The sequence below is a fragment of the Panthera pardus genome, unplaced genomic scaffold (genome assembly GCF_024362965.1).
Source record: "Panthera pardus isolate Hobbes unplaced genomic scaffold, ASM2436296v1 HiC_scaffold_12, whole genome shotgun sequence".
NCBI lineage: Eukaryota > Metazoa > Chordata > Mammalia > Carnivora > Felidae > Panthera > Panthera pardus.
The window spans coordinates 180,874-195,054 of record NW_026526677.1 but is presented as its reverse complement, the minus strand read 5'-3'; the positions used below and the strand labels follow the sequence as shown (position 1 = coordinate 195,054).

The 14,181-nt window shown below is 54.2% G+C and overlaps 1 protein-coding gene and 1 long non-coding RNA gene across 2 annotated transcripts; both read left to right on the top strand.

Moving 5' to 3' along the window:
* The first annotated feature begins 1,820 nt into the window (after positions 1–1,820).
* Positions 1,821–4,617, top strand: LOC128776122 (uncharacterized). Its single transcript, XR_008421051.1, has 2 exons — positions 1,821–2,351; positions 4,035–4,617. It is a non-coding gene; the product is annotated as an uncharacterized LOC128776122 (long non-coding RNA).
* Positions 4,618–12,618: 8,001 nt separating this feature from the next.
* Positions 12,619–13,896, top strand: LOC109259822 (interferon-induced transmembrane protein 1-like). The gene is made up of 2 exons (XM_053899256.1): positions 12,619–12,962; positions 13,535–13,896. Exons 1-2 carry the CDS (start codon positions 12,777–12,779, stop codon positions 13,727–13,729), a joined length of 381 nt encoding a protein of 126 aa, XP_053755231.1. The 5' UTR covers positions 12,619–12,776; the 3' UTR covers positions 13,730–13,896.
* Positions 13,897–14,181: the final 285 nt, after the last annotated feature.

Below are 14,181 nucleotides of genomic sequence, written 5' to 3'. Positions count from 1 at the left end.
GGATTCTCGCAGCAACGCTCAGCCTTAGAACTCAGGAGCCTGCCATTTCGTCTTTTACTGCTTAAGGTAGAAAAGCTGTCGCCTCTTCTAACGGTGGTCTGGGCTTTCTCGGTTTCTCTGTTCCTGCTCAGTCAGCAGCCGGTCCTGTCCTGAGCGCACGAGGCCAAAGACGCAGGTGGCGGTGAGCAGTGCACAGGGCTGTCCCCTGTCTTACCCTGGGGCTGCCCGCTTCTTAGGCTCTTGGTCTGTCGGTCCGGGTTCCTGGACCTAATTCCTACATGGGGGGTGCTCCCCCACCCAGAGCGCCAACCAATTCTTGGACGCCAGCTGGGTGTCAGAGAACTCTGTTCTGACACCGTCTGCCCAGAGATAGTGTCAGAGCCCACAGCTGAGGAATCGGTCCTGCAAGACAGCTCCCGGCCCCCCACGTCAGATGCCAGTCACAAGCCCCAGGCCGTCACCAGAGATTCTGACGGACCGGAGGCTCCAACCCTCACCTCACGTTCTTTTACTTTACTAGAGCGACTCACGGAACTCAGGGAAGCACTTCCTTATGGTGACCAGTGTGTTGAAGGGTGTGACCGAGGGCACGAATCAACAGTCTCCCAGAGGAGCGTCCGCACTCGTGGAGCTTGGTGGCACGTGGGAGAGTTCTGGTCCCCCGTGTGGAGGACGTCTGAAAAGAGAAAAAGGACCAGAAATCTGTCCTCTTGGGCTTTAATATATAGTCACGATTGACTAAGTCATTGGCCGTTGCTGATTCAACCTCTGGGGGCATGGAAAGCTCCAACCGTCCCGCCCGTGGGTGGGTCCAGCAGCACCGTCAGTAATAACAAGACCCTGTGTCACCTTTTCTCGGGAGCTGTGCATGAAGACCAGATGTGCCTGAGAACTGTATTTGGCCGTCTGATGACAAATATCTATTTCTTATAAATCATTGTATTGCAGTCCTTCCTCCGAACAGCACAGGGCGGGCGACCCGCCTTCTGCTCTCCTCACTGCTTGTGTTAGTCTGGGTTCCCCAGAGAAATAGAGTCACCCAGGGAGTCGGCTCGTGTGGTTCGGAAGGCTCACCGTCTGCCGCCTGCAAGCTGGAGGCCCACGGGAGCCAGCGTGCCCTCCGGCCCGAGTTGGAGTCCCGTGGCAGGAGGAGACGGAAGTCCCAGCTCAGAGCGAGGCGGGCAGTGTGAATTCTCCCTTACTCCACATTCGTGTTCTAGTCAGGCCTCCAACACATTGGAGGAGCACCCCCCCAACCCTGCCCCGACACCGGAGCAGGTGGGGGGTGGGGGCTCCTGCCTCACTCGGTCCATTGATTCACGTGTTAATTGCATCCAGAAATACACTCACCACACACCCAGGGGGCAAGGTTTGCCATCCGGGCCCTGCGGCCCAGTCAAGCTGCACACGGCTTTACGTGGGTCAGTCTTTCCAGCCCCAAGAACAGTGTCTTTGTTGCCGGAGGCCAAGGCCGCGTTTTCAAAGTTTTACGAGATGGCATCAAGTCCCTGTGTAAGTCAGGGTGGGCCAGACTGTGCTGCGGCATCGAACAATCCCAAGTCTCAGGGACTTCAAAGAAAGCTTTGTTTCCTGCTCGTGCTGCCCCTCAAATGTGGGGCTGCACTGCCAGGGGGTCCGTGTGCTGCCCTCAGGGACCGAGGGTGGAGCTTCTGCTTCCGCGAGCGCCCCAGTGCCCCGGAAACGTGGTGAACCGCACGCCATCCTTCTTGCCTGGAAGACACGCCCTTTCACTTAGAACCCTGTTTCTCTGGCAGCAGAGTCCCGGTCACGACTAACTCCAGGGGGGTGGGGAAGGGCTTTCCTGCCATCGTGAACCGCGAAGACAGCTGCCGTCTTGGTGGCTGGCACAGATGACCTCTGCAGAGTGGAGCTGATGGGGCTCCAAGGACCTGGCAGGTTTCGGGGGACAGGGGGGTGCTCCGGAGGGCCGAACCACCAGCACCCCCAGCCTCCAGGGCCGGGTGTGAGGGTGTGCAAGAGAGCAGAGCCCCCCACCCCTGAAACTCACCGAGGAACACTCTCCACCCTCTGCCCTGGTCTCCAGGTCTTCTGTCATGTCTGTCCCAATCTTCTGTGCTTGTCCAGGCCTCGTCTCCAAGCTCTGCCTGTCCAGCTGACCCTGAGGCGCACTGCACAACCGCAGCTTTGGAAGGCACCTCTTGTGCAGCCAGCACCGCAGCCCGGGCTGGGGACGGGCGGGGCTGTGGCCTTTGGATGATACCGTATTCTCGACTCCGCACCTCCAGGGAGACCGGGAGCCTACTGAGGGAGAGTATTTCAGATTGCTTTTGTGGAGGCCGAATGCCATCTGCTCCTTATTTCTTTGTGAAGTGAAACCCTATTTGTTCCCTGCTTGTTTGGCCAGTAAGAGACCTTTTCCCTTAAAACGCTAATTCATGAAGTTCCAGAATGTGGGCTTCACAAGAGGAAGAAGAGACGTCTTCCTGCACCCCACACATGTGAGATATTTGGTTTGATAGAGTAGTCATTTGGGTAGGTTCGCAGAAATATCAGTCTTCTTTTCCTATGCAGTTAGAAAGTCAGGTAATTTTTCTGTTACTGGTTTGTTATTTCCCTCTGCTTATCTGCTCTTGGAAATTCATTAGAAAAAGTCTTGCAAAATTCCCAAGACTTTAAATAGGAAGAGCACGTCCTGTTGTGAGCAAGCTTCCAAAGCAATCTGACAAGTTGCTGCCAGGACTGGGGGGCGGATGGGCAGCTGTGTGACCTCTCTGCCCTGGGCCAGAGTCAGATGCGGGGAGAGACTCTGGCCCATCCGTGAAAGATGCATGAGAGCAGAAGAGTGTGAGTCTCTCCCAAATGCCCTCCTCTTGGTACCTGGCCTGGTGACCCCTTGCCAGGACCACGTCCTCTTATCTGCCACCAATAGACCGTCCACGGCGTGACTTTGGTAGGGTGTAGGCCACAAACCCATTTTATTGTTTAAAGTTGTTATTTAAATTCCAATTAGTTAACATACAGTTTCATGTCAGTTTCAGGTGCACAGTGTAGTGATTCAACACTTCCGTACATCAGCCGGTGCTCATCCAAGTGCCCTCCATAATCCCCACCACCTGTCTAGCCCATCCCCCGCCCACCTCCCCTCTGGTGACCGTCAGTGTGTTCTCCGTATTTAAGAGACCGTTTCTTGGTTTGCCCCTCTCTCTTTTCCCCCCTCTGCCCATTTGTTTTGTTTCTTAAATTCCACATCTGAGTGAAATCATATGATACTTGTCTTTGTCTGACTGACTTACTTCCCTTAGAATAATACTCTAGCTCCATCCGTGTCATTGCAAATGGCAAAGCTTCTTTCTTTTTTATGGCTGAGTAATATTCCATCGTATATACACACATCTTCTTTACCCATTCATCAGCGGATGGATATTTGGGCTCTTTCCATACTTTGGCTGTTATCAACACGGGGGCGTGGGGCACGTATCCCTTTGAGTTAGTGGTTTTGTAAACTTTGAATAAATACCTAGTAGTGCAATTGCTGGGCCGTAGGGTAGTTCTGTTTTTCGTTTTTTGAGAAGCCTCCACGCTGTTCTCCAGAGCAGCTGTACCAGCTTGCATTCCCACCAACAGTGCAAGAGGTTCCCCTTTCTCCACGTCCTCACCAACACGTGTTGTTTCCTGTGTTGTTAGTGTTAGCCATTCTGACAGGTGTGAGGTGGTATCTCATTGTGGTTTTCATTTGTATTTCTCTGAGCTGAGTGATGTTGAGCATGTTTTCATGTGTCTGTTGGCCATCTGGATGTCTTCTTGGTAAAAATGTCTATTCATGTCTTCTGCCCATTTCTTCACTGGATTATTTGTGTTTTGGGTGTTGAGTTCGATAAGTTCTTTATAGATTTTTGTTACTAACCCTTTATCAGACATGTCATTTGCAAATATCTTCTCCCATTCCGTAGGCTGTGTTTTAGTTTTGTTGATTGTTTCCTTGACTGTGCAGAAGCTTGTTATCTTGAAGAGGTCCCAATAGTTTATTTTTGCTTTTGTTTTCCTTGTGTCAGGAGACATCTCTAGAAAGAAGTTGCTGTGGCCAAGGTCAAAGAGGTTACCACCTGTGTTCTCCTCTAGGATTCTAATGATTCCCTGTCTCACACTTAAGTCTTTAATTCATTTTGAATTTATTTTCCACAAACCCAATTTTAAATATTCCAGTAACCGCATTTTAAAAAAGCAAAAGGAGGGGCGCCTGGGTGGCTCAGTCGGTTAAGCATCCAACTTCGGTTCAGGTATGATCTCATGGTTCATGAGTTAGGGCCCTGCGTCAGGCTTTGTGCTGACCGCTTGGAGCCTGGAAACTGCTTTGGATTCTGTGTCTCCCTCTCTCTCTGCCCCTCCCCGTGTTGGGAAAATAAGTAAAGTTCTGCACCATAAGAGAGCTGAAGGGACTAAAACAAGCTCCAGTTCCCAGCTTAGAGACTCCTCTTCCGGGTTCTTCCTGCCCTGTTTGCCGCGCGTGTGAAAGCCGCCACGAATGTGGAAGATGACGCTATAAATTACCCTGCCCACCTGCATTTGGGGCTCAGATCTTTGGAGAAATGGTCTCCTCTGAGCCTGCCAGTGTTAAATAAATGTCCGATCCACCAAGATCTCCGAGTGCCGCTTGGTTTTTCTGCCAGCGTTCCAGCCTGGTTCCGTAACATATTTGGTTCCCTGACTGGGAAACCCAACCTCACTGGCCCATTGTTGCCACCAGTTTGGGAGAACGGCGAGGTGGTGACAGAATGAGGGATCGCAAGGGAGAAGGCGCGCGCTGCCTGGATTTTGGCAGTCTCCCACTTGGTCACCTTGGGTCGGCCCCCCTCCGCCGTTCCCACCGGACTCGAGGAGACTCGGCAGGTGAGGATCTGGACCCGACGTCGGATATCGGTAAGGCTGGGGCCCAATTCTGTCCTGTCCTGCCCATTCACAGTGGAGTAAGGGGGACCTGATCACTCTCTGGAGACCTCAGTGGTCTCATCTGTAGACATTGCATGGGAGGGAATGTAATAACCTCTGGTGTGTATGTGAGTGTGAATGTGCAACTCGGTCTGGCTTGCCTGCCGAATTTGATTCTGTGGCTCCACAGATGGACACCCTTAAGGTCCCCAAAAGCCCACGGAGTCTGAGTGGGTCCGTCTGCGATTCCGTGGTGAATGGCATACAGTCTATGGCGGCATGGGAATAGTTTCCGATTATAAGTCACAAAGCTGAGACCAATACGGCTAAGCGTCACCTAAGTTCTTTCAGGACATGGCCAGATGTGCATCTGACTGGTCTCTTCATTAGAGGGGGCGCCCCTATCCCTCTGTCTGTCTTTGCAACTCTGCCTCATGGGAACATCATGGGGTTGGGACAGAGCAAAGAAGGAGTTTTCGGGAGACTATGGAATTAAGATAACCCCCGGCAAGTTAAGGACCCTGTGTGAGTTAGAATGGCCCACTTTTGGCGGAGGAGGGCCCTCTGAGAGAACCCTGGATGCCCCAATGGTCTGCTGCATCTGGCATGTTGTCTCCAGAGACCCAGGTCACCCTGATCAGTTCCTGTATAGGTCCCGACCTCCACAAATTCTCACTGGTGAGCCGGAGGAAGAACCAATCTTGTCCCCGCTGTATGAACCTCCTGCTTCCCAATACTCTGCCGCCTTTCGTCTCCCCACCACCTCCAGGTTTGGCAGATTCTCTCTCCTCTGGAACCAGTGGCCAGATGGCACCCTCCGCCAGGTGCAGGTGCACCTCCAGAGCAGATGAAGAGGCTCTCCTCTGGGGGATCTTAGCAGGGGCGAAGAAGCCCATGAATATGCCCAGCCCAAGGGGAATCCCCTGGGCATTATTATGAGAGGCTATGTGAGGTTTATACCCCATTTGACTACAAGGCACAAGAGGGCCACAACTAAAAGACAGGAAGGTCCAGCCTCCAAGAGGGGGGAGGCTCAAAACCTCCTTAGCAAGAGAACAATGTGCCTTCTGCGAGGCGAAAGGACATCAAAGTAGGAATAGATTATGTGAATTCAGGGGCCACACATATGAAGTCTCCCCCTTCAGGACTGCCTTCCCCACTGTGTGGGCCGAGGACAACCCCTCCCTGCCCCCCCTCCCCCCGCCACTTGCCCACAACCGGGCCCATCATTGTAGAGTAAATCCCAGGGGCTCAACTGCAGAGACAGTGGCAATGCCCCCCAACAAGAGGCAAGGGCAGGCATGGAAGAAATCAGGCATTCTGGTTGAATGCCAATCATCCTGAACACCCTGCTCTTGCCAGTCAGGAAGCCAGGAGGAGGGTACCGACCAGTTCAAGTCTTGCACTCGGTGGTCCCAAACCCGTACACCCTCTGCAGCTAGACCACACCAGACACAGGGCGTCAGATGCAACTGACTTGGACACACCTCCCACGGGGGTTTAAAACTCTCCTGCCCTCTTTGGGGAGGCACTGGCCGGAGACCTCGCTGGCTTTCCAAGGGAGGCCACATGCTGCACCCTTCTCCAACATGTGGGGGACCTCCTCTTTGCCAGCAATACCCGAGAGAATTGCACAGAGGGCACAAGAGCCCTCTCCAACTACTGCCAGACTCAGGGTATTGGGTCTCATGGAAAAAGAACACTAGGGCTAGACAAAAAAGAAGGTCATCACCTCCCTACCCTAGCCCCAAACTAAGAGGGGGCTTTGAGAATTCCTGGGGGCTGCGGGATTCTGCCAAATCTGGATTCCCAGATTCTCAGCAATAGCAAGACCCCTCTATAATCTCTTGGTAGGACCAGATGGAGAACCCTCTGGACAGAAGCCAAAGCCGCCTTTCTAGAGATAAAGGCTGCCTCAGGGCAAGCATCAGCCCTGGGTCTGCCGAATATAGAGAAGCCTTTTAAAGTGACTTTGAGAAAAGGTGGTACAGCCACTTCTGTCTCTGTCCCCTGCCCCTTACTCCTGCATTTTCCTACATCTCCAGATACAGCTAGGGGTGTGGATGCCTCTCTGCCCATAGGCACACAGTGTGATGGAGGGCTGAGGGTTTGATTCATTCTGTGAAGTCATATCTCAGTACCTGCTTGGGTCAGAAAGATGTGTGTTTCAGAAGCCCCAAGGAGGAGGCTGAGACTGTGCCCTAAGGTGACTCTTGATGGTGGAGTGGATTTATGCTCTGGTGTTCATTTAAGAGAACTTTGCTGTGTCTCAGCCTGGGAGAGGTGGCAGCTCTCAGCCCTGAGTGAAAAAGGAAGGCCGCAGAGGCCCAGGGACTCTCACCTCTCGTTGCCAATGTCTGCAGAGCCAGAACTGGGCTTGTCCTGGGGGGGAGGAGAGTCGATAGACAGTTGTGTGGTAGGTTGGTGGGGGGATTACTGCTTTCAGATTCCAGGTGATAAGGTCGATGTACCACTGGGCATCCTTGAGGGCCCCTTGCCAGCAGGTTTTGGCTGGCCACACACTGTTTCAGTGTGGCATCTCTTTGTGCATGAGAAGAAACTCTCATGCTTCTCCAACTCTCGGTAGCACAATACCAGGGGCTCCTCTGTGAGAATCCACTGGTCACTCTTAACTGTTTAAGATGCTGAACCCTGCAACTTTCCTACCTTGTGAGGAATGGAAACCAGTTCACGGCTGTTCTGAGGTGACCAATAAAATATTTGCAAGCTGCCCAGATCTGCGTGACCAGGCTGGACAGAACCCAGACCTCACTCACCTTGTTCAGTGATGGTAGAAATTTCATCACAGAGGGCGTTCAAAAGGCAGGGTACGCAGGGACACGCCTTGATCCGAGCCCTCACCATTCTCAAGGACAAGTGACTCAGCCGAGTCCCAGTACGCCTTTTCTACCGTAGACACACAAAGAGAAGGCAATCTACGAAGAAAAGGGCCTTTGCCGAGGCAGGGAAGAAAGCTCCTCGAGGCTGTGTGGCTTCCGAAGTTAACAGTTCTACACTGCAAAGGACACCAGAATGGAGACAATATTACAGCACGAGGAAACCGTCTAGCCGACAGAGCCGCTAAGAAAGCAGCTAATAAGGAGGTGCTGGACATGATGATTGGGGATGGAGTCGAGGTAATGGTCACAGCCGTATTCATCCTCCTGCTGGAATGCAGACTGCGAATGAGGTCAGGAATCCCCAGCCCCGGCTGGCCCCAGGTATCCTGGATCCCGGCATCCAGAAGGAGGCGCCATCGCTGCCACAGAAGGAGCACCCGCTCGCGGTGCTTGAAGCTGACTTGATGAGGGTGACCCGAATAACTCCCACCTGTCCTCCGAGATGCTCTACATGCTCTGGGGTGTCCGGGTGCTGGGCCGCGTCGAGAAGCTGCTCTTCCTGGAGCTCTGCCGACACATGGTCTTCCAGTGGCTCGGCCAGGGTGACTACGTCTTCCGGCCAGGCCAGCCGGATGCCAGGATCTATGGGGTGCGGGATGGGCTGATGGGGCTGGGTCTGCCAGGGCCTGACGGGAAGGAAGTGGTCCTCGGGGACAGCGCCAACAGCCTCCTGAGCCTCCTGGACGTCATCACCGGCCACCAGCACGCCCAGGGGCGCTGTGTCTGCCCGGATGGCCTGAGACTCCATGGTGCTGCAGCTGCCAGTGGAGGCCTTGTCTGCCGTGTTCCCCAAGTACCCCGAGAGCTTGGGGTGGTACGGATCATCATGGGGAGGCTGCGGCGGGTCCTTCAGCCGCGAGATCCAGCCCCTTGCCGCTTCCCCAGCCCCGCCTCCCGGACCGCACCAGCCCCGGGTGTGGCTCCAAGCGGGTGGTCAACACCTCAGCTATCGAGGAGCCAAGGGGGACTCTTGGCCAGCCACCTGACCGCGTTGGGGCCCCACTCCCTGGACCTGGAGAGGACCGGTGACCGCTCCCTCCTGGACGGCCCGGTCTTGCCCCATCGTGCCAAAGCTGGCACCATCATCACCGGCCAAAGTGACCAGGATGTAAGCCTGCACTTTGTGCTGAGGGGCTCTCTGCATGTCTACACCCCCTCTCACCAGGGGACTCGTCGAGTCAAAGACTGTGGACTGGGCCTCCAGGGGTCCGCCACTCCAGAGTCCAGAGGGCCAGGCCTGAGGAGCCCCACACTTGGGAAGACTGGCCCAGGTCCGATCTCCAGCCCTGCTCCAGCCACACCCCGGAAGCTGGCTGGTCTACGCATGGCAGAAGCTTGAGGAATCACCGGCCTGTCAAGATAAGTAGACTGTTACTCCTTGCCATCAGGTTGGCAGAGGCTGCCCCAGAAAGCTGGGGAAATAGAGAGATGTTCCTGTTCGCACTCACTTTCCTCTCATGGATAGGATGTTTTGTTGGTATTGATTTCCTCTAATCTGGGCCCCATTTGTAAGTGTGGGGCACATTGAATGGAAGAAATCAGGGACTTAAAAGCTCATACTGTTGTAACCTCTTTCGGTCTGCTGGTTTGCCTGCCAGGAAGGAGGTTGCCAATGCCATTTTGGGGAAGTGTTTTCAATGAGGTTTACAATGATGTATGTGCGTCAAGCTTGGGGGGTGGGGGGAAGAGACTCATAATTCTCAGGATAAAAGTTGGTGTTTAGAATAATCTTCAGCCTTAAGGCCTAGGCTAAATGAGCTGTGTTACTACCATCCGCCTGGGGCAGGAATAGCCATGGGGATAGGCATTAACATAGACAAAGGCTCTTCTGTGGGACTCCAACTCCCTAGTGTCCTTACAAAGCCAAATAAGTTCCCCCTGGCGGGAGTTGCCCTCTAGAACAGATGGGCACTTGACCTCCTCACTGTTGAGAAAGGGGGGCGCCTGCATCTTCCTTGGAAAAGAATGCTGTTACTTTGTAAACCAGTCAGGGATAGTCAGGACTAAGCGTTAAGGAACTCAAGGAAAGAATTCAATGTAGACAACAGGAAAATATCATTCAATGGAGAGGATGGGATCTCACAGACTGGGCATCCCGGCTCCCTGCCCTGGCGGGGCCCCTCCTTTCCATAATTTTGCTTGTGACCATTGGCCCCCGTATACTAAACACCCTGGTATGTTTTATTGAAGACACTCTTGCTCGCCAAAGTGCAGCACGCATCTTAGCCCTCCGAGGGTATCAACCCCTAGAGCTAAAAAGTGATGCCTAATACAAGATTTTGAAAAAGGCATCAAAGTGGGGAATGTTGGGAAAATAAGTAAAGTTCTGCACCATAAGAGAGCTGAAGGGACTAAAACAAGCTCCAGTTCCCAGCTTGAGACTCCTCTTCCGGGTTCTTCCTGCCCTGTTTGCCGCGCGTGTGAAAGCCGCCACGAATGTGGAAGATGACGCTATAAATTACCCTGCCCACCTGCATTTGGGGTTCAGATCTTTGGAGAAATGGTCTCCTCTGAGCCCTCCAGTGTTAAATAAATCTCCGATCCACCCAGATATCTCTGAGTGCCGCTTGGTTTTTCCGCCAGTGTTCCAGCCTGGTTCCGTAACACCCCGTTTCTCTCTCTCTCTCTCTCTCTCTCTCTCAAAAATAAATAAAACATTAAAAAAAATAAAAATAGATAAAAAAGCAAAAGGAAATGAGTGAGTTTTTTTCCAATGTGTATTTATTTTTGAGAGAGAGACAGAGTGTGAGTGGGGGAGGGACAGGGAAAGAGGGAGACACAGAATCCGAAGCAGGCTCCAGGCTCTGAGCTGTCAGCACAGAGCCCGACGCGGGGCTCGAACCCACAAACCGTGAGATCGTGACCTGAGCCGAAGTCGGATGCTTAACCAACTGAGCCACCCAGGTGCCCCTAATGTTTATTTATTTTTGAGAGAGAAAGAGAGAGAGAGCGAGTGCGAGCAGGGGAGGGGCAGAGAGAGAGGGAGACACAGAATCCGAAGCAGGCTCCAGGCTCTGAGCTCTCAGCACAGAGCCCGACACGGGGCTCGAACTCATGATCCAGGAGATCATGACCTGTGCCCAAGTCGGACGCTTAACCGACTGAGCCATCCAGGTGCCCCTGCGTAAGAGTTATTTTAATGATCTATTTTATTTGAAGCAATAAACCTAAAATATCTCAACATATGACCAATATAAAATGCTATCAATGAAATACATGATATCTCATAAATAGTTTTTTTCTCACCAAGGCTTCAAAAGGAAGTGTGTTTTATAGATACTGCAGCTCTGCACTGGAACTCACTCTGTGGCCACAGTGAGGCCAGACTCGAAGCCGGCAGAGGGGTGGGAGCCAACCTGGGTCGGGGACCACCAGTAGGGCAGTGAGGACAACAGGGCCGCCAAGTGTGGTCACACGACAGGACAGGGAGGAGGCACTGATGGCCTTGGAAGCTCCAGAGGAAACAGGGGATGGGCCTGGACTGAGGCCACAGAGAGCAGAGCAGGGGCACTGGTGGCTCAGTGGCATTGAGCCAGGATTGGAGGCAGGGGGGCGGGGGGGGGACAGTGTGGCCATCAAGGCCAGGACATCCGCCCTGTTCTTGGTGTGCAGAGGTGGGCTGGGGGTGGGGAGGGCGGGGGACAGTGTGGCCATCAAGCAGCCAAGTTACAGGAATTGCTTTACCTCAGGTAAGACATTTCTCTTTCTCTGATGACCCCATCTTTCCGTGGGGGTGGATTGAGGCGTAAGAGGAAAGTGTGTAAGTTCAGGAAGGACCAGCAGTGGGGCAAGCCCCTTGAGGAGTCGGCTCTCTGTGTGTTTTCTCTCCACCCTTTGTTGCATCCACACGACTCCTGAAACAGAATGCTATGGGCACCAGTGACAGTCACAACAAAGTTTATTGCAATGAGAGGCAAGGTCGACCGATCGCGACCAACACTTTTGATCAGAGTGTGGCCCCCAACAGCCGGGGTACAGAGTTTTTATAGCCGATCACATCGTTTGATCATCACCTGGGAACAGATCAAAGAAATAGTTCCCAGATGAGTTAGAAACAGTTCCCGGATGAGGTGATTATTTTAGACTTTCTGCCTTTAAGTTGCAACCAGTGGATCTCCTTGACCCTGCTTCTGAAGCTCTTTTCTTTGAACTTTTGTTTCCTTAATTGGTGAAGCCTAATTTACAAGAGTAAAGCAAGGCTGTTATCTCTTAACCTTCAGTGTCAACACAAAGCTGTTATCTCTCAAGCTACACGTTCGCCCTGCACTGCAATTTAACCCTTACATCTTCCCCTTAAGATCCTGGGCCTTAGGTGACATGATGGGGCAGGAGGGAGGGAGGAAGGGTGGGGCGCTCAGGAATGCTGGCCCTGTGCTCCCAGCAGCTGCCAAGTGGCCCGGATCCTCCTTTCTCCCACCACAGCTGGCTCCTGGTTTCCGGGACTCTTGGGAGATGCTGGAGGCTGCTGAGGTGTGGGCTTCGGGGGCTCTCTCTGGGGGCTGGAGTGCGGAGTCCATATGGCAGCCTGCAGCAGGCTTGGGGCTGGGGTGGGGGGAGTCGGGGGGAGACTCACATCCGAGGAAAAGTCCTCAGGGCCCACACACCCGACAGAGGATGTGGCAGGGGAGCAGAGACAGGACCCGACCTGAGAGCCTGGGACAGGAAGCCCCCCTGAGACCACAGCCCCTCCTCCTGCCCCGCCCTGGTGTAACCTGACACCCAGTGCTCCGTCCATGTCCCTAGTGCCCGACCAAGTCACCCAGTTACAAAACACCAGGAAAAAGAAACTTCTGAGAAAGCAGAAGTACTGAGTTGAGACAGGGGAGAGGGACCCTGATATGGGGCTGAGCTCTGGCAGGGACCACCCACATCCGGGCCTCACCCTACAAAAGGTCAAGGCTCTGGCATCCCAATAGCACTTCCTGCCCCTCTTCCCTGGTGCCCACAAGGCATTTCCCCAACTTAAACATGATCAAGGAGGAGCACGATCTTCCTGTAATGGGGGCATCCCAAGGCCCAGCTCCCATGGCCACCACCGTGATCAACATCCAGACTGAGACGTCCGTGCCCGACCACATCGTCTGGTCCCTGTTCAACACAGTCTACATGAACTGGTGCTGCCTGGGCTTCGTGGCCTTTTCCTACTCCGTGAAGGTGGGTGTGTGTGTTGGGGGGGGTTCTCCCAGAAAGTGCAGGTGAGCTTGCGGAGGTCCGTCTGCCCCGAGGGTACCTGGTGTGCGGGGAGCCCCTGTGTGTGTGAGCGTGTGTGTGACTATTCCCAGGGAGAGAACAGGGTGAGGCCGCATGGGAGGGCATGGGAATGGCAGGGTCACCCTATGTCCCCACCCTCCCCAAGAAGGTCTCCTTCCCAGAATAATTAGGCAAATTACATCCTCCACACTTTGGACTCCGAACTCAAGTCTGGTCCAGAATGGACACGAGGTAGTCGAAGGCTGTTCGGCCCTGATGGGGTGTGAGACCAGTGACTGGACCTATGCAGAGGGAGGGGGCGCCCTGGGGTCTCCAGGAGAGGCCGAGAGTCTGAAGAAGGAGCTAGAGGCCCCAGGAGGGACGGGACCCAAGGGCCACTGTCCTGCTCAGGCTCTGGGAAAGGGGGGTGGGTCCCCGACCGGGGCGAAGGGCATGTGGAGGCTGCTGTGGACGGGGACCAGCCTGGCTGTCGCCAGAACCCGCTCCTGATCCCACTCTCCATCTCCTCTCCCCAGTCTAGGGACCGGAAGATGGTGGGTGACCTGATCGGGGCCCGGACCTATGCCGCCACCGCCAAGTGCCTGAACATCTGGGCCCTGGTCCTGGGCATCATTCTGACCCTTATATTCATCATTCTTTTCTTCACTGGCGCACTGGTGTTCTCAATAAACATATTTCATACTCTGAGGCAACAGAGAGGCTACCGCTAGCTGCTCATGGCGGGAGACACCAGTCCTCCAGCATCCATTGTGGCTGTGCTTCCCATGCTTCCTGGGCTGTTGTGTTGGGCCCGTCCCTCAGCACCCACCCCTGTACCCTGTGCTTAAGCAGACTTCCCTGACCACAACTGAACGCAATAAAGTACCCTTGTGTGTGACGGTGCGGTGATGTCCCCTGGGTGGGGGGCCCTGCCGGGAGTCGCCAGCCTGCCCCTGAGACCGAGCCCACCGCCCCCCTTGCCCAGCTGTGCAGCTCTGGCTGGGGCAGGGCATGTCCTCAGCTGGTGCTGGTTTCTGGCCTCCTGCCGGGAACAACAGCTGCACCGGGGTCCTAGGATAGGGGACCCTGGCGCGAGGAGGTCCCGTGTGCAGAGCACCCTTGGGCCTGAGGGTGAGGGTCCCTCCCCAGGTGTGTGGCAGGGTGGTGCTGGAGAGAACGTGAA